Source organism: Rissa tridactyla, assembly GCF_028500815.1.
Source record: "Rissa tridactyla isolate bRisTri1 chromosome 24 unlocalized genomic scaffold, bRisTri1.patW.cur.20221130 SUPER_24_unloc_1, whole genome shotgun sequence".
NCBI classification, from domain to species: Eukaryota; Metazoa; Chordata; class Aves; order Charadriiformes; family Laridae; genus Rissa; species Rissa tridactyla.
The window spans coordinates 184,245-204,487 of NW_026529338.1; the positions used below are offsets into that span (position 1 = coordinate 184,245).

General features: G+C 67.1%; 2 protein-coding genes across 3 annotated transcripts in view; both read right to left on the reverse strand.

Annotated features, from left to right (window-relative positions):
- Window positions 1-14,724, reverse strand: part of ESYT1 (extended synaptotagmin 1) — a 16,219-nt gene extending 1,495 nt beyond the window's left edge. Inside the window, 35 exon segments of the mRNA XM_054187095.1 lie at window positions 9-35; window positions 137-235; window positions 1,101-1,243; window positions 1,342-1,488; window positions 1,598-1,684; window positions 1,773-1,844; window positions 3,190-3,285; window positions 4,278-4,354; window positions 4,357-4,366; window positions 4,453-4,501; window positions 4,597-4,672; window positions 4,675-4,678; window positions 5,517-5,618; window positions 5,620-5,694; window positions 6,294-6,346; window positions 6,349-6,424; window positions 8,267-8,364; window positions 8,367-8,415; window positions 9,122-9,171; window positions 9,174-9,207; window positions 9,327-9,398; window positions 9,565-9,657; window positions 10,124-10,213; window positions 10,320-10,368; window positions 10,476-10,558; window positions 10,858-11,034; window positions 11,234-11,357; window positions 11,483-11,538; window positions 11,656-11,745; window positions 11,852-11,924; window positions 12,134-12,207; window positions 12,300-12,319; window positions 12,322-12,433; window positions 13,270-13,311; window positions 14,418-14,724. Of these exon segments, the coding sequence (XP_054043070.1) occupies window positions 9-35; window positions 137-235; window positions 1,101-1,243; window positions 1,342-1,488; window positions 1,598-1,684; window positions 1,773-1,844; window positions 3,190-3,285; window positions 4,278-4,354; window positions 4,357-4,366; window positions 4,453-4,501; window positions 4,597-4,672; window positions 4,675-4,678; window positions 5,517-5,618; window positions 5,620-5,694; window positions 6,294-6,346; window positions 6,349-6,424; window positions 8,267-8,364; window positions 8,367-8,415; window positions 9,122-9,171; window positions 9,174-9,207; window positions 9,327-9,398; window positions 9,565-9,657; window positions 10,124-10,213; window positions 10,320-10,368; window positions 10,476-10,558; window positions 10,858-11,034; window positions 11,234-11,357; window positions 11,483-11,538; window positions 11,656-11,745; window positions 11,852-11,924; window positions 12,134-12,207; window positions 12,300-12,319; window positions 12,322-12,433; window positions 13,270-13,311; window positions 14,418-14,687 (2,849 nt within the window). The 5' untranslated portion in view covers window positions 14,688-14,724.
- Window positions 14,725-15,282: 558 nt separating this feature from the next.
- Window positions 15,283-17,546, reverse strand: ZC3H10 (zinc finger CCCH-type containing 10). 2 transcript variants are annotated; one of them, XM_054187131.1, is made up of 2 exons: window positions 17,424-17,546; window positions 15,283-16,800 (listed from the first exon to the last, which is right to left on the reverse strand). In XM_054187131.1, exon 2 carries the CDS (start codon window positions 16,755-16,757, stop codon window positions 15,570-15,572), a length of 1,188 nt encoding a protein of 395 aa, XP_054043106.1. In that variant the 5' UTR covers window positions 16,758-16,800; window positions 17,424-17,546; the 3' UTR covers window positions 15,283-15,569. The 2 variants fall into 2 exon arrangements, with proteins under 2 accessions (XP_054043106.1, XP_054043105.1); XM_054187130.1 differs by lacking the exon at window positions 17,424-17,546 and adding an exon at window positions 16,943-17,173.
- Window positions 17,547-20,243: the final 2,697 nt, after the last annotated feature.

Consider the following 20,243-nt stretch of genomic DNA (forward strand, 5'->3'; position numbering starts at 1 on the left):
GGTCGGGCAGCTCCTTCGACACTGGCCTCAGCTTCCTTGGGCGGGGGGGTGTCGGGGCTGGGACCCCCACCCCCCCACACACCGCCCGGCCCCCCCCTCACCCCGGGTTGGGGGGGGGGGGGGCGGGGGGGCTCACCTGCAGGCGTGGACGATGGCCACCAGCTTGTGCTCGGCCCCGTGGTACCAGAGCGTCAGCTGCAGCCGGCCCAGGGGACCCTCCGCTGGCTCCGGGCGGCTGCGGGGGGCAGTGGGTCAGTGACCCCCCCCCCCCCATCCCCAGACCCCCATCCTGCCCCCCAGGAAGCCACAGCCCCACCGTACCCCCCCAGGACCCCCAATCCTACCCCCCCATCCCCATTGGACCCCTCCCAGACCCCTCTCCTGCCCCCTGGGAACCCCCAGCCCCATCGGACCCCCCCCCACCCCCAGACCCCCCTCCTGCCCCCCAGGAACCCCCAGCAATCCCCAGCCCCATCATACCCCCCCCCCCCAGACACCCATCCTGCCCCCAGGGACCCCTACCGTACCCCCCTCCTGCCCCCCCAGGACCCCCTCAGCCCCATTGTACTCCCCAGGACCTGCTATCGTGCCCCCCCAGGACCCCCCCCCCAGCCCCATTGTACCCCCCAGGACCACCCATCCTGACCCCCCACCCCCCAGGACCACCCCCATCCTGCCCCCCAGCCCCGTTGTGCCCCCCCCCAGACCCTCAATCCCCCAGGACCTCCCCACCCCCTGAGCCCCATCGTGGCCTCCAGGACCCCCCCAGCCCCCCCCCCCCCAGGCCCCATCCCACATCACTCCCCCCAGCTCCCCAGGGGAGGGGGGCTCACTCCCAGCCTGGAGCCCCCCGGACCCCCCTCCTGCCTCCCAGGAACCCCCAGCAACCCCCAGCCCCACACACACCCCCAGACCCCCATCCTGCCCCCCCGGGAAACTCCAGCCCCACCGCACCCCCCCCCAACTCCCACCCTGCCCCCCGGCCCCCCCTGCCCTGGCTGGGGGTTTGCAACCAGAGCAGACGCGGGGGGTGGGGGTGGGGGCTGGATGCTCCCGGGGGGAGGGGAAGGAGGGGGGGTTCGCACCCCCCCCAGCCCTACCTGTCGGGCGGGGGCAGGCGCTGGCGCAGCCCCCCAGCCCCACACTCCTCCTCCCCCGGCGCCTCGGCGGGCTGGGGGGCAGCATCCCCCCCAGCCGGGGACACGCCGCCGGCCCCCGCCTCCGCCTGCTGCGACACCAGCACCTGGGGCGGGGGGGGGGGGGGGCAGGGGGGATGAGAGGGGGTCTCTGCCCCCCCCCCCCCCCGCCCCCCCCCCCCCCCCCCACTATCCCCTCACTCACCCCCAGCTGTGCCCGCAGCAGGATCTGGCTGCCGGGCCCCCCCCCGGCCAGCGGGAACCATCCGTCCAGCGCCAGCCCCTCGGAGGCCAGGAGCTGGGGCAGGGGCAGGCTGAGGGCCCCCAGGGGCTGCCCCCCCTCCTCCTTCACCTGCGGGCACAGGGGGCTCAGCACCCCGCCATGGACCCCCCCACCCCGGGTGAGGGGACGGGAGGACCCCCCCCCCCCCCCGCCTCCGGCACCGGGATGGGACTGAGACCTGCAGCTCCAGCGACTCCACGTGCGGCCGCTTGATGAGGAAGGAGAAGCCTTCGTCCCACACGGGCTCGGCCGTCGGGGCGCAGGTCTGGGGGCGGGAGAGCGGGTGAGAGACCCCCCCCCACACACACACACACCCCCGTCTCATCCCCCCCCGGCCCCCCACTGCGTCGTACCTTGGTCTTGACGGAGACGTCACGCACGGCCAGGCTGGCGAAGGCAGCAGGCGGCTTGGAGCCCTTCCGGAGCTGGGGGACAGCGGGATGGGGACGATGGGGACAACGGGGACCAATGGGGACAGAGGGGACGGATGGAGACCAATGGGGACAGTGGGGATGGATGGGGACGATGGGGACGGATGGGGATAGATAGGGATGGATGGGAATAGATGGGGACAACGGGGATGACAGGGAGCGATGGGGACGGATGGGGACAAATGGAGACAGTGGGGATGGATGGGGATGGATGGGGACAATAGGGACCAATGGGGATAGATGGGGATGGGGACAATAAGGACCGATGGGGACAATGAGGACCAATGGGGACGGATGGGGATGGATGGGAACCAATGAGGATGGATGGGGACAATGGGGATGATGGGGACAATGGGGACGGATGGGGATGGATGGGGATAGATAGGGATGGATGGGCATAGATGGGGACAACAGGGATGACAGGGAGCGATGGGGACGGATGGGGAGCAATGGGGACAGTGGGGACCAATGAGGATCGATGGGGATGGATGGGGATTGATGGGGATGAGGGGAACAGATGGGGACGGATAGGGACAATGAGGACCAATGGGGATGTATGGGGATGATGGGGACAATGGGGACGGATGGGGACGATGGGGATGGATGGGGATAGATAGGGATGTATGGGCATAGATGGGGACAATGGGGATGACAGGGAGCGATGGGGATGGATGGGGACAGTGGGGATCAATGGGGATGGATGGGGATAGATAGGGATGGATGGGATAGATGGGGACAACAGGGATGACAGGGAGCGATGGGGACGGATGGGAATGGATGGGGACCAATGGAGACAGTGGGGACCAATGGGGACGGTGGGGATGGATGGGGATCGATGGGGACCAATAGGGACCAATAGGGACCGATGGGGATGGAGGGAACGGATGGGGACAATGGGGACCGATGGGGACAGATGGGGACCAATGGGGATGGATGGGGATGGGGACAATGAGGACCGATGGGGACAGATGGGGATGGATGGGGATGACAGGGATGATGGGGACGATGGGGACAATGAGGACCGATGGGGACGATGGGGAATGGATGGGGATGGATGGGGACCAATAGGGACCGATGGGGATGGAGGGAACGGATGGGGACAATGGGGACCGATGGGGACAGATGGGGACCAATGGGATGGATGGGGATGGGGACAATGAGGACCGATGGGGACAGACGGGGGATGGATGGGGATGACAGGGATGATGGGGACGACGGGGATGGGGATGGGGACGACGGAGATGGGGATGGGGACGATGGGGATGGATGGGGATGATGGGGCCGGGGGTGGGGACGACGAGGACCGATGGGGACGGATGGGGACGGAGCGGTCACTCACCGGGAGGTCGGCGGCTCGGTCCACGAAGACGGAGAGCAGCGCAGCCGAGAGCTCCTCGCCGCGGGGGGGCTGCAGGAGGCTGTTGGTGTGCAGGACCTGGGGGGACACGGGGGGTGGGCGGGCTGGGGGGGGGGCCGCCACGGCGCGGGGACACGGGGGGACAGGGATGCACAGGGACACATGGGGATGCTCAGAGATGGGGATAGGGATGGGGATGGGATGAGATGGGATTGGGGTAGGATTGGGATGGGGATTGGGTTTGGATAGGATGGGATGGGAATGGGAATGGGGATGGGATGGGAATAGGGATGGGGATGGGGATCGGATGGGGATGGGATGGGAATAGGGATGGGATGGGGACAGGGAGGGAACAGGGAGGGGGATGGGTTGGGATGGGTTTGGATGGGAACGGGGATGGGGATGGGAAGGGATGGGATTGGGTTTGGATAGGATGGGATGGGGATGGAAATAGGAATGGGATGGGGATCAGATGGGATTGGATGGGAATGGATGGGGATGAGAATAGGGATGGGGATGGGGATGGAGGTGGATGGGGATGGGATTGGGGTGGGATTGGGATGGGACAGGGATGGGTATGGGATGGGGACAGGGATGGGGATAGGAATCAAATGGGGATGGGATGGGGACAGGGAGGGAACAGGGAGGGGGATGGGTTGGGATGGGTTTGGATGGGAATGGGGATGGGGATGGGATGGGATTGGGTTTGGGTAGGATGGGATGGGAATAGGAATGGGATGAGGATCAGATGGGATTGGATGGGGATCAGATGGGGATGGGGAGGGATGGGAATGGGATGGGGATGGGAATAGGAACGGGATGGGACGGGAATCGGATGGGATGGGATGGGGACAAGGACGGGGATGGATGGGGATCAGATGGGGTTGGATGGGGATCAGATGGGGATGGGAATGGGATGGGGACGGGGATGGATGGGGATGGAGATGGATGGGGATGGGATTGGGGCGGGATTGGGATGGGACAGGGATGGGATGGGAATAGGGATGGGGATGGGAAGGGGCTCAGGGCCGGCCGTGCCCCCCGTGTCCTGGTGTCCCGGGGGCCGTTACCTGCTGGAGGAGGGCGACGCTGGGGCGGGGGTCCAGGCTCTCCAGCCACACGTGCAGCCGCCCCGACTTCACCTCTCCAGGGGCAGCCACTGGTGGGACAGGGAGGGTGGGTGAGACCCCCCCGGCGCAGTCACCCCCCTCCCCGCTGCAGCCCCCCCCGGCCCCTCTCTCCTACCTCATCCACGACGCGGCTGCTCAGCACCCGCCTCAGCGGCACCTTGCACCTGGGGGGGGGGGGGAGTTGGTGAGGGCTGGGGGGGGGGGAAGGGAGCCACCCCACAGCCCCCTGCCCCCCCCCCCCCGCCCCCCCAGCACCCACCGGCCCAAGAAGTCGTCCTTATCGATGTCCTTGTCGAAGAGCTCGAACTCCACGTCCTGCCCCGGGATGTTGTCACGATGGCCTGGGCAGGGAGAGGTGTCACCGGTGGGGACAACCCCCCCACCCCACCCCCCCGGACGCCTGGCTCCCCCTGCCTCAGTTTCCCCTCCTGGGGGAAGGATGGCATCCCCCCCCCGCCCCCAGCACATCCGTGCCCACATGGATGGGAAGGGGTGGGGACGGGGATATGGGACGGGGACGGGAATAGGAATGGGATGGGAAGGGGAAAGGATGAGGATGGGGATATGGGATGGGATGGGATGGGGATGGGATGGAATGGGGATGGATGGGATGGGAATAGGGATGGGGACGGGAATAGGAAAGGGATGGGGATGGGAATAGGGATGAGATGGGGATGGGAATAGGAATGGGATGTGGATGGGATAGGGATGGGATGAGATGGGATGGGGATGGGATGGGGATGGGATGGGGATGGGGATATGGGATGGGATGGGGATTGGGTTCAGATAGGATGGGACGGGGACAGGGACAGGGATAGGATGGGGAGGGAAGGGGATGAGGATGGGATGGGATGGGGATGGGGATGGGAATAGAATGGGATGAGGATAGGGAGGGAAGGGATGGGGATATGGGATGGATGGGGATAGGAATGAGATGGGGATTGGGTTCAGATAGGATGGGACAGGGACAGGGATAGGGACAGGGATGGGATGAGGAGGAATGGGGATGTGATGGGATGGGATGTGGATGGGATGGGAATAGGGATGAGATGGGATGGGATGGGGATGGGAACAGGAATAGGAATGGGATGGGGATGGGGATATGGGATGGGATGGGGATGGTGATGGGAATAGGGGTGGGATGGGATGGGATGGGGACAGGATGGGGACGGGGGGTACCTCGTAGACCTCGTTCCAGCGGGGGTTGAGGTCCTCCTTGATCACGCGGCTGCGGAAGACCCTCCCGGCCACCCGGACCTTGGTGTAGGGGTCGGAGCGGCCCCCGCACCACCCCCTTGAAGAAGTTGTCTTTGGCCACCAGGTTCTCGGCCTCCAGGAGGTGGATCCGCAGCACGCGCTGGGGACACGGGGGGGGACGTGCTGGCACCGGGGGGGGGGGGGGCCGCCAGGCATGGCCAGCCCCAACCGCCCCCAGCCCTCACCCCCCCACCCACCCTGGACCCCCCCAACCTCACCCCAGGATCCCCCCCATCCTCCCCACCAGGACCCTCCTGGTCTTCAGGTCCCACAGATTCCCATCCTGCCCCCCCAGGACCCTCCATCCTGCCCCCCCCCCCCACAAAGGACGCCCCATCCTGCTCCCCAACACCCCCCCCATCCCCTGACCCCCATCCTGCCCCCCAGGACCCTCCATCCTGCCACCCCCAGGACCCCCCCCATCCCCTGACCCCCATCCTGCCCCCCAGGACCCCCCATCCTGCCACCCCCAGGACCCCCCCCATCCCCTGACCCCCATCCTGCCCCCCAGGACCCCCCCCCATCCCCTGACCCTCATCCTGTCCCCCAGGACTCCCCATCCTGCCCCCCAGGACCCCCCCCAGCCCCCTACACCGTTCCCCTCTGCAGGTCCCCCCACTCCTGACCCCCATCTTGCCCCCCACCCCCCGCGTCCTCCAGACGCCCGGTGGATCCCCCAACCCCGCCCCCCCCCCCCACCTCGGTGCCGAACTGGGGGTCGGGGCTGGCCTGGGGGGGCCGGTGGGTGCCGCGGTGCTGGCCGGGGGGTCTAGCTGCCCTGGGGGGGTGGGTGGGGGGCCAGCGTTCTCCGGGGCGTCGAAGAAGAGCACCTGCGGGGATGGGGGCGAGGAGGCGGCGGTGGGGGGTGGGGGTGGGGGGGGTGTAAGAGACATCCCGTAAATTCCCTGGGGGGGGCGGGGGGGGGGCATGCAGAAGGCCCTCCAAGCCTTCCACGGAACGCTTCAAACACGCGCGAAGGCGCCTGGCCGGGTGGGGAGAAGGCTCTTGCGCAGGCAGGATAGTTCTGCCACTGGTGTGATGAGCTTGCTCGTCCTCTGCTCCCCCCACCGCCCCCCCCTCCCACCCCCCAGGCCATTGTGTCCCGCGAGCGATCCTTCGCTTCGCCGCGCGTACGGCAGCGTACGCAGCCCTGCGCGCCCTCCCGAAGATCACCGAGCTCGCGCTCCACAGGTGGGACTCTAGTTCTCCTCTCCCCACCCGAATCGTGTGGCCGCTGTCACCCGGGACGGGACGGGATGGGATGGGGAGGCGGGGGGGCGGGGGGAGAAACCTGGGGTGAAACTGCCCCATAACGAGTGGGGTGGCCCTGCTAATCCAGCAAACATAAAAGGGGAAAAATAAGTGCCCTTAGGGGGGAACAAAGAAGAAACAAAAAGAAGACCGTGCCTGGGGAGATTCTTCCCAAGGAAGAAGAAGATTATGCCCAGGAAGATTCTTCCCAAGGAAGAAGACCATGCCTGGGAAGACTTTTCCCAAGAAAGAAGACCATGCCTGGGGAGATTCTTCCCAAGAAAGAAGACCATGCCCGGGGAGATCTTCCCAAGAAAGAAGACCATGCCCAGGAAGATTCTTCCCAAGAAGACTGTGCTCGGGAAGATTCTTCCCAAGAAAGAAGACCGTGCCTGGGAAGATTTTTCCAAGAAGGCTGTGTCTGGGAAGATTCTTCCCACGAAAGAAGAAGATTATGCCTGGGAAGATTCTTCCCAAGAAGACTGTGCCTGGGAAGATTTTTCCAAGAATGAAGATTATGCCCAGGAAGATTCTTCCCAAGAAAGAAGACCATGCCTGGAAGATTTTCCCCAAAAAGACTGTGTCTGGAAGATTCTTCCCAAGAAAGAAGAACGTGCCTGAGAAGATTCTTCCCAAGAATACCATGCCCAGGAAGATTCTCCCAAGAAAGAAGAAGATTATGCCCGAGAAGATTCTTCCCAGGGAAGAAGACCATGCCCAGGAAGATTCTTCCCAAGAAGACCGTGCTCGGAAAGATTCTTCCCAAGAAAGAAGAAGACCGTGCTCGGAAGATTCTTCCCAAGAAAGAAGATCAATGCCAGGGAAGATTCTTCCCAAGGAAGAAAAACCGTGTCTGGGAAGACTCTTCCCAAGAAAGAAGACTGTGTCTGGGAAGATTCTTCCCAAGAAAGAAGATTATGCTCGGGAAGATTCTTCCCAAGGAAGAAGACCGTGTCTGGGAAGATTCCTCCCAAGAAAGAAGAAGATTACGCCTGGGAGGATTCCCTGAAAAGACGCTGGATCCCGGCCCGTTGAGCTCTTTCTCTCTCTCTTCCTTCTCTGTGTCTTCTCCTTCTCCGTCCCTCGCTTTCTCTTTCCTCTGGCAGTCGTTAAGAAACGGTCAGAGTTATCACCTTCATTAAAAACACGCCGTGCCCCTCACCCTCCGCCACCGCTTGTCGCACACCTCGCCAATTACCGTGGCTCGTTAAGACCCCGCGCTAAACCGTTTTGGCCACCTAACGAACGTTTCTACGCGGACCTGGCGATTCCCCCCACCTTCCTCCCCGCCGCCGGGAATCTACGGGTCTGAAGTCGTGTCCCCCCCCCGCCATTCCCCCCATTCCCCCTCTTTTCCTGAGGGTGGGACGTGAATGGTGGGAAGGGGCAGGACCCCCCCCGACACCCCCCCAGCCCCTCACCCGCAGGACCAGCTTCATGTGGAGGCGGCTGCCGGGCCCCGAGCGCTGGAGCTGGAAGGGCTGGTGCAGGGTGAGATCCGGCGCCTGCAGCAGGCGGAGAGGGGTAGCGAGAGGGACCCCAGGCTGCCCTGACGGGGGTCGTCCTTCACCTGGGGGGGGGGGGACACACGACACAGGGGGTCGGGGGTCACGGGAGGCCGGGGGGAAAGCGGGCCCGGGGAGAGGTTGGGGGGAATATGGGGAAAAAAGGGGAGAAAGGGGCGAGAAACGGGTGAGAAACGGGTGATGGAGGTTTTTGGGGGGGGGGGGGGGGATGGGAGGGGGTTTGGGGAGATATGGGGAGAAAGGGGGAGAAAAGGGGGTTGGAGTACATGGGGGGGAAACGGCATGAGGATTTGGGGGGATATGGGGAGAAAGGGGGGAGAAGGGGGGAGGTTGAAAGGTTTGGGGGGGAAACGGGATGGGGATTTGGGGGGAATATGGGGAGAAAGGGGGGGGTTGGAAGATTTGGGGGGAAATGGGACAGGGATTTGGAGGGATATGGGGAGAAAGGGGGGAGAAAGGGGGGAGAAAGGGGGAGAAAGGGGGGAGAAAGGGGTGCTGGAGGATGTGGGGGTGGAAATGGGACAGGGATTTTGGGGTGTTTGGGAGAAACGGGGGAGAAAGGGGGGGGTTGGAGGATTTTTGGGGGAAAACAGGCTGGGGATTTGGGGGGAATACGGGGAGAAAGGGCGGGGGGGGAAGATTTGGGGGGGGAAATGGGGGCAGGGATTTGAGGGGATACGGGGGGGAGATGGGGCTGGGGCTGGGGGGGTTGGGGGGGTGAATGTGGGGGGCTGTTGGGGGGGGTCTCACCTGGATGTCCACGTCTTGGTTGACGGGGTCGTGCAGGAAGAAGCGAAAGCATCTTCCCAGACGGGCGCCGAGGTGTTATAGACCCACTGGGGGGGGGGGGGGAGGGGGGCGAGAAATGGGGTTAGAACCCACCCCCCCCCGACTCCGGTGGGTCCCTGGTCCCCCCCACCCAAACCCCTCCTCGGCTGGGCTCCCCCCAGCCCACCTTGCTCTCCTGCGTGACGTCCTGCACCGAGACCTGCACCATGGGGTTGGGCTCCTTGCCCGGCTTCTTCATCTACGCAGAAACCGGGGGTTGAAGGAGGGGGGGGGGTGTCCCCACACATCTCTGACACACCCCCCCCCCCCCCCCCATCATGCCCAGGGCAGGGAATTGGCCACCTGAGCCTCCTCCCTGCCCCCGCAGACACCCCCCCCCCCCCCACACACACACACGCACTCACGGGCAGCTCCTCGGCCCGGTCCAGGTACACGACCAGGATGGCGGCAGACGGGGGATCGGGTTTGGCCACGATCGTCCGGTTCCTCTCCAAAACCTGGGGGATGTGACCCGGGGGGGCGGGTAGAGAAGGCGTCGGGGAGGGGGTGGGGGGGGTCTCTGGGGCAGACAGCACCTGCCCCCACCCCTGGCCCTGAACCTTGTCACACACCCCCCCAGGCTGGGCTGAGCCCTGGCAAATTCATCTCTGGCTGTGGCCTGGGAAACTCCTCTCTGGGCTGAGCCCTGGGAAACTCATCTGTGGGTTGAGCTCTGGCAAACTCAAGTCTGAGCTGAGCCCCAGCAAACTCATCTCTGGGCTGAGACCTGGGAAACTCATCTGTGGGTTGAGCTCCGGCAAATTCATCTCTGGGCTGAGACCCGGCAAACTCCTCTCTGCGCTGAGGCCTGACAAACTCATCTCTAGGCTGAGCCCCGACAAACTCCTCTCTGGGCTGAGCCCTGGGAAACTCAAGTCTGGGCTGAGCCCCGACAAACTCATCTCTGCGCTGAGCCCCGCTCACCTGCTCCAGCTTGGAGGCGTCGGCCATGAGGGAGAGCCACTCCAGGCGCAGGTGCAGCCGCCCCCGGCCCCCCTCCTGCAGCGGGAACCACTGGCGGGGGGGGGGACACAACACACAGGACACAGAGGGGTCAGCACGGCCCCCCCCGACCCCCTCCCCCCCCCCAGCACCCCCCTTCCTTCGCCCTGGCACCCACCTCCTCCAGCACCCGGGCCTTCAGCACCTCCCCAAAATCCAGCTTCATCCTGAGGGCGGGGGGGGGGGGGGGAGGGAAAGGCCGTGAGCTGTTGGATTTGGGGGGGGTTTGGGGGGGGGTGTGTGTGTGTGTGTGTGTCTGCCCCCCCCACCTCACCTGCCCAGGAGATCGTCCTGGTCGGGGTCCTTGTCAAACAGCTCCACCTCCATCTCCTGCCCCGGCACCTCGTGGACGATGAACTGGGTGGGGGGGGGGACACAGGGTCGGCGTAGGGGGGGACACACACACACGGACAGAGACATGGCGGGGGGGGGTGGGGTGGGATGGACACGGGGAGGGCGGGGGGGTCCCCACGCCCAGGCTGGGGACACCACCGGGGAGGTGTCCCCGTGTCGGGGTTGGGACGCTCCTGCTGCCCCCCCCCCCAGCCCGGCTGGGGATATGGGGAGGGTCCTTGTGCCCACCCAACCCCCCCCCCAACAACCGCGGCTGGTTTGGGGGGGGGTGATGGGTCTGGGGGGGGTGGGGGGGGTCGCACCTCGTAGACCTCGTCCCAGGTGGGGTTGAGGTTGTTGTCGATGACGCGGCTGGTGGCCACCTGGGTGCCCACCCGCAGGACGGCGTAGGGGTCCGACTTGCCCTCCACCAGCCCCCCCATGAACCGATCCTTCGAGCGCAGGTCCCGGGCGGCCCGGAGGTGCACCCGCACCACCCCCTGCCAGAGATTTGGGGGGGGGGTGTCAGCTAGGAAGGGACACCCCCCCCACCAGAGATTTGGGGGGGGGGTGTCAGCTAGGAAGGGACACCCCCCCCGCCAGAGATTTGGGGGGTGGGGGGAGGTTGGGGGGTGTCAGCTAAGAAGGGACACCCCCCTCCCCTCCACACCCCCCCCGCCCCCCCGGGACAGCCCTTACCCGGGGCAGGGGGCAGCGGAGCTGGGCGGCATCGTGGAGGTCGGGGACCAGCGGGACCAGGAGGCGGTTGGGAAGGACGAGGTAGGAGGAGATGGCGTCCATGATCATCGTGTCCGACATGGAGCTGGGAGGGGGAAAAGACACACAGTCATGGGATTGGGGGGGTGGAGGGGGGGGGTGGAGGGGGGCATGGATGTGACACCACCCCACCACCCCCCCCAGAAGTCCTGCAGCCGGGCTGGGGCTCACCTGAGCCCCGGGATGTCCAGGAGGTTGGTCATCCCCGTCCAGTTGATGTCCAAGGTCTGGGAATGAGGTGGGGTGGAGGGGTGGGGGGAAAGGGTCAGATTGGGGGGCGGGGGGGCAGACCCCAGCCCCATCCTGCCTGTCCTGGGGAGGGGGGGGAGCGGGGGGGTACTCACCGGGCGCCGGATGAAGAACATGGTGAGGGCCCCCACGATGGGGACGTCCCCGATGAGGGGCTCCAGGATGATCCGCAGCATCCCGTGCAGCTGGGGAGGGCGGGGGGGGACAGAGCTGAGACGTGACACCCCCCCACAAACACACACCCCCCCCCCAGCTCCCCGGGCCCCCAACCCCGGCCCCCCCCCCCCTCACCTGCATGCCTTTCACCCCCGCCTTGCAGAAGAACTTCTTCACCTCCACGTCGATCTGGACGTCACCCACGTAGCTGCGGGGGACGGGACATAGGGACGAGGTGGGGGGGTGGTATTTCTTCACCACAACGACCCCCCCCCAACGAGGGGGAGCTCCAGCAGCTGGTGTGGGAGACCCCAGACAAGGAGTTGGGGGGGGGGGGGGGGGCACAGACGACACACACGACACGGGGGGGGATTGAGACCCGACGCCTTCATCACACGGGTGGCTCCGGCCACTCACCTGATGTTGAGATCCAGCAGGATCTGCTTCTTGTGGGCACCGGGGTGAGCCCGGACCCCCAGGACCCGGAGAGGCTGCGGGGGGAAGGGGGGGCAGCGGTGAACGGTGCCGGGGGGGGGGGCGATGGGGGGGCGAGGGGGGCACCCCGCCGCGGGGGGAGCCCTACCTTCTCGCCCATGTCCACCTGGTGAAGGTGAAGGTCTGGAGGTGGGTGTTGGAGGCCCGGATGGCCGGGGCGATGTTCTCCACCAGCAGCTTCTCCATGTACTGCCCGAAGAAGGGCCAGGCCTGCGCCAGCACCTGCCGGCGGAGGGACGGATGGACGGAGGGATCGAGGGAAGGACGCGGGGACGGAGGAATGCAGGGAGGATGCAGAGACCGAGGGATGGATGGAGGGGTGGAGGGATGCAGGGATCAAGGGAGGGATGCAGGGATGGAGGGACATAGGAAGGAGGGAGGGATGGCTGGAGGGAGGGATGGAGGGATGCAGGGATCAAGGGAGGGATGCAGGGATGGAGGGAGGGATGGAGGAACATAGGAGGGATGGATGGAGGGAGGGAGGGAGGGAGAGGGATGCAGGGGGATGCAGAGAGCAAGGGATGGATGGAGGGATGCAGGGATCAAGGGAGGGATGCAGGATGGAGGAGGGATGGAGGGACGCAGGAGGGATGGATGGATGGGTGGATGGTGGGATGGATGGATGGAGGGGCGGATGGATGCAGGGATGGAGGGAGGGATGGATGAAGGGAGGAGGCAGAGAGGGATGGGGGGGATGCAGGGATCAAGGGAGGGATGGAGGGACAGATGGATGGATGGAGGGACGGATGGAGGGATGGAGGGAGGGAAAGTGGCAGAGAGGGACGGAGGGATGCAGGGATCAAGGGAGGGATGGAGGAACAGAGGAGGGATGCAGAGATCAAGGGAGGGAGGGATGGATGGAGGGCTGCAGGGAGGGACGGACAGAGGGATGCAGGGAGGGATGGAGGAAGGAATGGATGCAGGGATGGATGGAGGGCTGCAGGGCTCAAGGGAAGGATGCAGGGATGGAGGGAGGGATGGAGAGAGAGAGGGATAGAGGGAGGGATGGAGGCAGGGATTCCGGGCTGGAGGGCAGGATGGGCGGACGGACACCTCACCTTGTTCAGCCATTCCGCCCTCTCCACGTCCGGGAAGCTCACCTGCGGGCGGACAGGCCGGGGGTGTCGTGAGGCCGGGGGTGGGGGTCGGGGGGGTGGGTGTAATTCTGTCCGGATGCGGGGGGGGGGGGGGGGGGAAGGGGGAAGCCCGGCCGCGGTTTTTGCTCCGTGTGACGTCACGGCGCCCACCCAGTCGCGTGCCTCAGTTTCCCCAACCGGGGCTGTCTCGGGAAGGGGGGGGGGAGGGGGATGCGATCACAGCCGGGGCCGAGGAGGTGGGGTGTGTGACCCCCCCCCCGCAGCTGTGACCAACATCTGGCGGCAGCTCCAGCCCCGTAGTGGCCGTTCCCGCGGGGGGGGAGGGGGGGGGGGTATCCCGAGAAGGGGGGTCTCGACCCCCCCGGCACCACGGGAGGGGGGTCCCGGCCCCCCCGCGCCCGCCCCAGCCCGCGGCCGGGCAGGAAACGGCCCCCCCGCCCCGGGCCCGGTGAGTCACGGCCCGTCCTCGACGCTGCCGGAAGGCCCCGGGCGGTACCCGGGGGGGGGGCCGGTTACCCCATCGCGGGGGGGCCGAGCGGGGGGACCCCACCCGGGGGGCAGCGGGGGGTGCGATGCAGCGTTTGGCGGTCCCGGGAGGGGGGGGGGGGGGGGGGAATGCGGTGCAGCCGGCGCGGAGGGTCCCGGTGCAGCGGGGTGGGAGGTGGGGGGGGGGGGGGTGTCCCCGTTAGCGAAGCCGCGGTGGATGCGGTGCGGCTGGTGGGGGGGGTGCGGGACCCCGGGGGTCCTGCCCGCCCCGGGGAAGCCCAAGCGGGGGTTGCAGCGCAGCGGAGGGGGGCGATCCCCGGTAGCGGGGCCCGGGGAGGATGCGGTGCAGCCGGCGGGGGCGGGGGGGAGCCCGGTCCCGGGGGTCCCGCCCGGCGGGGGGAGCCCAAGCGGGGACCGCGGCGCAGCCGATGGGGTCCGCCCCGGCCCGGGGGTCCCGCGGGGGGGACGGCAGCGGTGCTGTAGCCCGGTTCCCTCCCCCGGCGGGAGCCGTTCGGTGCCGCTGCCCCGGGCGAGGGGCGGCCCCGGGGGAAGAAGGGTCCCGCCCGGCGGGAGGAGCCCGGTGCGGAGCTAACGGCGCGGGCGATAAGCGGGCGGCCGCTTACCCATGCCGGCAGCTCCCCGGCAGCCGCGCCCAGCCCGGCGGCGGCGGCGGCGCGCACGGCGGCCTCCTCGTCGCGCTGCAGGCGGGCGGCCAACTCCAACCCGCGCTGCCGGGCGCGCCGCCGCCGCCGCCAACCGGCGTAAAGCGCCAGCGCCAGCACCAGCGCGCCCGCCCCCAGCCCCAGGAGCCCCGCGGCGTAGGCGGGCAGCGCCCACAGCAGCCGCCGGCCAAGCACACCCAGCGCCGACAGCCCCGGGAGCCGCCGCTCCATCCCGCCGCCGCCGCCGCCGCCGCCGCCGCTCCCTGGGCGGGGCCCCGCCGTATACGCCACGCCCCCGTGGGCGGGACTTCCCGGAGAAAACCACGCCCCGATTGGGCGGGTGTTGTGTTAAACCACGCCCGCAATGGGCGGGGTCTTGACTGACACGCCCCCTTCGCCGGAGGGGTGTCGGCGGTGGGCGGTGCCTGAGCGAGGGGGCGTGGCTGATGCCGCGGGTAGGCGGACCCGGAGAGGGGGCGTGGCCAGGACCACTGACGGGCAGGGTCAGTACGAGGGGGCGTGGCTAATACCGCTGGTGGGCGGGGCCTGAGGGAGGGGGCGCGGTTAATGCCCCCCGTGGGGGCGTCTCGCCGCCGTCCCGGTGTCTCTGAACACCCCCCCACCCCGGTCCTTCCTCCCCCAGGGCCACCGGGGGCCCCTCACACTCCCCCCCCCCCCCCCCCCGACATACACACCCCCCAGAGCCACCAGGGGGGCAGGACAGCCATCGCTTTTGACTTCTTTTTTGGTTTTTTTTTTAATAGTTGAAAACATTACAGGGCTCAGGGGGGGGCCGCAGCCCCGGTGCTGCGCCCCCCACCCCCCCCCCCACCCCCACCACCGGGACACAGACCCGGCATGGGGCAGGGGGGCTGTGTTCATACACGGGGGGAGCAGCTCCGACTCCCCCCCCGGGAGGTCTTACCCCTGGGCAGGGTGTGCCAGGCCAAAGAGCAAAGCCCCCGGGGGGAGGGGGGTGTCACTGTACCCCCCACTCCTGCACCTCTCTGGGAGCCGCCATCACTGTCCGGGGAGGGTCTGTCCTTCCTCCTCCTCCCGCTGCCCCTGGGGGCTCAGTTCAGTGGGGGGCTCGCGGCCCCCGCGGCGGGGGGGTCAGTGGGGCATGGCCGTTATCCTCATGCTCTGGGAGGCGATGGGGTACGTCACCATGGGGGTGGTGGCGTGGCTCATGGTGATCCCCCCCAGCGGCTGCGCCATGGAGACGGCCACCGGCGCCACCGAGACGGCCACCGGCGCCATGGAGACGGGGGGGGCCATGCCCTGGGCGATGGTCTGGGCCAAGGCGGCCGAAAGCGGGGTTATTTCGGGGTTCATGGGGGGAGCGGCGTTGGCGGGGGGAGCCGCCTGGGCGCCGGCGGGAGCGACCAAATCCTGTTGGGAAACGGGCCGGGGCTGCAGGGCCTGGCTGCTGAGCGTGGTGTGCGTCTGCGCGATGCTGTGGTTGTAGTTGGTGACAGTGCCCACGGTGGGGGCCAGAGTCTGCTCGGTGGCGGTGGCGGTGGAGCTCAGCGTCATCACCTTGGCCTGGTTGCGGAACTGGGCGTTTTGCTCCAGCAGCACCTCGTTGGTGGCCAGCAGGTTGTTCACCTGCTTCTTGAGATCCTCCACGCGCTTGCGCAGCATGATGTTCTCCTCCTCCAGCAGGCGGTACTCCACCGTCCGCGGGCTGGCGAAGCTGTACTCATAGCTCTCGAAGTGCAGCCCGTCCACCCGCCGCCGTTTCAGCACGGGGTCGTGGTCATCGTAGCGGTCGGGGTCGTAGATGGCGTCGTAGGGATCGTAGCGGCGGCCGGCGGGCACGATGCCCTGCTCACGGGCGGCCATGCCTCGCGCCTCGTACTCGTAGTCCCGCTGCAGGTGCTGGAACTTGCACTTGGCACCGCGCTGGCAGTCGCCCTTCAAGAAGTCCCTGCAGATGGGCACCTCCTCCTTGCTGTTGGGCAGGTCGGCGGGCGAGAGGCCCAGCCCGGCCGCCACCTTCTGCCGCAGGCGCGGGGGCAGCTCGCCCGTCTTCTTGTAGCAGTCCTCGTCCTCTTTGGTGCCGTGGATGAAGCGGCAGTTGAGGCGGACGCACTCCTTGTTCTGGAAGTCGTGGCAGAAGATGAATTCGTTCTTGCGGACGCCCAGGTTGGTGACCTCGCTGATGTCAGGGTGACGGAACCGGCAACGTTTCCCCCGCTTGCAGACATTGCGCAGGAAATCGCGGCAGATGTCATCGGCGTTAGCGCCCACCTCATCGCCGCCGCTGCTGCCATTGTTGTAGCTGTCCCGGTCGGGCATCTTCGTCGTCGCCGCCGCCGCCGCTGACGCGGGGCTCCGGGCACTGCAAGAGGGAGGGAGGAGGGTGAGGGAGGGCACTGGGAGCAGCCCCCCGGCACGAGGGGGGAAACACCCACCCCGGGACACCGGCACCGGCGGAGGGAACACCCACCCTGGGACACCCACCCTGGCAGGGAAACACCCACCCCAGGACACCGACACCGACAGGGAAACACCCGCCCCGGGGCACCGGCACCGCCCGGCAGCCGGCCCGGGGACAGCACGTCCCGCCGCAGCCCCGGGTGTCCCTGCCCAGTGCCCCCCGAGCCGCAGGGGGGTTCCCGGCAGCCGCTCACGGCCGTTCCCCGGCGCTGCCAGTGTCACTGGGGGCAGCCCGGGCCGGCTGGAGCGATGCGGGCGCGGCCGGGCCCGGCTCCGAAGGGCTTCCGTCCCGGGACAGCCCCGCCGGGCCGCACCGGGAAGGCGGCGGGGGCGCGGCCCCCCCCGCCGAGTCTCCATAGCAACCGCCCCGCAGGCCCGGGGCAGGCCCGGCGGCGGGGCCCGGCAGCGGCGGCGGGGCCCGGGGCGGGGCCCAGCGGGGGCGGCCGGCGCGGGGCCCCCGGGACGGCGGAGCGGGGCCTGTCCCCGTGGCGGCGCGGCCCGTCCCCGCCCCGGCCCCGCACTCACCCGTTCGCGGCCTCCTCGCGGGTCCTCCAGCGCCAACAATGAGCGGCCCCTTCCGGCCGCCGCTCTGCGCCGGGCCGGAAGTGCTCTATGGTGCTTCCGGGGCGACCCGGAAGGAAACGCGCGTTTCCTCCCGGCGTGCAGCGGCACAGGAGATGTTTTTTCGGTCAGGAGTGACGTCACACGGATGCGCCGCCGTCGCGGAGCTCCCTCGGCCGCGCCGAGACCCCCGGCCCGCCCCCGCGGGGCGGGATTCCCCCTCAGCACAGCTCGGTGACCCCGGTCGCGAGGACATCCCGCCGCCCCGTTACCGGGGGACCCATAACCCCCTCCCAGCCCCGTTACCGGAGGATCCGCCCCGCCCCCCCGGCGCTCCCGAGGAACCACACCGTGTCCCGACAACACCAGCTTTATTGGCGGCACATAGCACACAACCGGCCCGGCGCGGCGGGATCCCCCCGCGGCGCCGGGCCTCCTCCCACGGGGCACCGGGACGTCTCTCCCCGGTGGCGGCGGCCCGGCAGGGCCTACTTGGACCTTTGCCTCATCTTCCTCCTCTTGCGCTTCAGCCTGCGGAGACACCGGCGCTCAGCCCCCGGGGTCGGCCTCGCACACCAGGACGGGCCGGTGGCCCGGGTCCCCCCCCGGTTCCCCGCGGCGGCCCCGGGGGGACCCCACGTACCTGCGCATCCGCTTCTTGCGCCACTGCGGGAAGAAGGGGGGGAGAGCGGCGCCGTTAGAGCCGGTACCGGGGAGGGTTGGCGGCCGCGGTCCCCCCGCGCCGTGTGCCCGGGGCAGGGTTGCCCCGAAGCCCAGGGACACACCCCCCCTGCGATATGGACGCCCCCCTCCCCGACATAGGGACCCCCCCCGCCATACGGACACCCCCTCCCCCGACACAGGGGCTTTTACCGCGATATGGAGCCCCCCTCCACACGATAGAGACCCCCCCCCCCCCATATGAAGCCCCCCCCTCCACACGATATGGAGGCCCCCACCATATGGAGCCCCCCCACCCACGACATAGGGACACCCCCCCCTCCCCGCGACAGGGCACCCCCCAACAAGCCGCCCCCCCGTTCCCACACACCCAGAGACCCCGTGTCCGGCCCCCCTCACCCACCCCCCGGCCCCACGCACCGACACCCCCGTCCCCGCTCCACGTCCCGGTGTAACGGAGGCCCCTCCCCACGGAGTCCCCCCCCTCAGGGTCCCCCCCAGCCCCCGGGCTCTCCGGCCAGGCCCGGCCGTTGCTCAGGGGGAAGGGGGGGATGAAGCGCCATCGGCCGCCCCCGCGCCGCCCCCCGCCGCTCACCTTGGCCCTCATGGCGATGCGGCGGCGCCGCGGTCAGTCCCGGCGGGCGGGCGCCGGCGGGGGCGGCGGATGGAACCGGATGGAGGCGGCGGCGGCGGCAGCGGCCCCACAAGATGGCGGCAGCAGCGGCCGAGAGAGGCTGCGGCCGCCCGCCGGGGCCTATTTATAGGGTAGCTCCCGTGGCCACGCCCCCTCCCGCGGCGCGGGGCACGATGGGAGGTGTAGTTCCGCCTTCCCGGGGCATGACGGGATATGTAGTCCGCTCGCCCGCCGCCATTTTGCGCAGCCCCGGGCCCGGTGAGTGCCCCCCCCCCTCGCCCCGAGCAGCCCCGATGAATTTATACGGAACAGAAGAAAAATAAGAGTTACAGAGCCGTTAGTGGGAGTTTCCACTTGTATCTTTTTTTTTTTTAAACTGGGTTTTTGTTTCTTTTATCAAGAGATGAAGTATTTTTTATTTTTTTAAAGTAAAAATAAATTAAATTAAGCAACAGCGGTTTATCAATCTGCGCTGTGGGTCAGTGAGGGAGGTTCACGCCGCCCCTTCCCTGCGCAGGCCAGAATTGTGCTTAAAAAACACCAAACGAGGGTTTCTCTCGTCCCTCACAGTCCAGGCCTCGGATCCGTGCCCTCGACAGTTCCAGAACGGGGTGGGGGGGAATTCAGGGGAAAAAAAAAATAACACAGCGCATCGTTTATTGGCTTTTTTTGACTGTGGTGATATTTGCAGGCAGGCAGTTTGGGGTGGAAAATCCCCATCGGGGGGAGAAAGCCCGGGGCTGGCTGCGACGCCCGGGAGCAGCTTCAATGGCCAAGAGTTTTTCCAAAATTTCAAGGCGAAGAACCTGCCCAGAATTTCAAGGCGAAGAGGTTTTTCCCAGAATTTCAAGGCAAAGAACTTTCCTGAAATTTCAAGGCGAAAAATGTTTCCTGAAATTTCAAGGCAAAGAACTTTTGCGAAATGTCAAAGCACAGAACTGGCCCAAAATTTCAAGGCGAAGAACTTTTCCGAAAGCTCAACGCAAAGCACTTTCCCGCCATTTCAAGGCAAAGCACCTTCCTGAAATTTCAAGGCAAGGAATTTTTCCCAAAATTTTAAGGCGAAGAATTTTTCCAAAACTTCAAGGCAAAGAATTTTCCCCGAAATTCAGCTACAGCAGAAGAACCAGAGCGCCCGTCAGCAGGTAGCAGCGAAGAAAAAACCTCTCACATTCAACCACATGTAGTTAAATAGGCGTTTTTCTTTTTGTTTTCTTTTTTTTGGGTATTTTTTCTTGGTTTTTTAAGAAAAGACTCACTCCAGAAGCACAACGCAACACCCCCAGCCGGACTCTGGCCCGAGGCCGACGACTCCCGTTGCGTTTCCCTCACCCGTCCCAGCCGAGAGCCACCAAAAGCACATCCAAGAGCGGAATGTGCTCCCGGGACGTGGAAACAGAAGAAACCCCCCCACCACCACCCCCGGACACCAGGGAATTCACCCCCCGCCGGCGCGGGCAGCTCGCGGG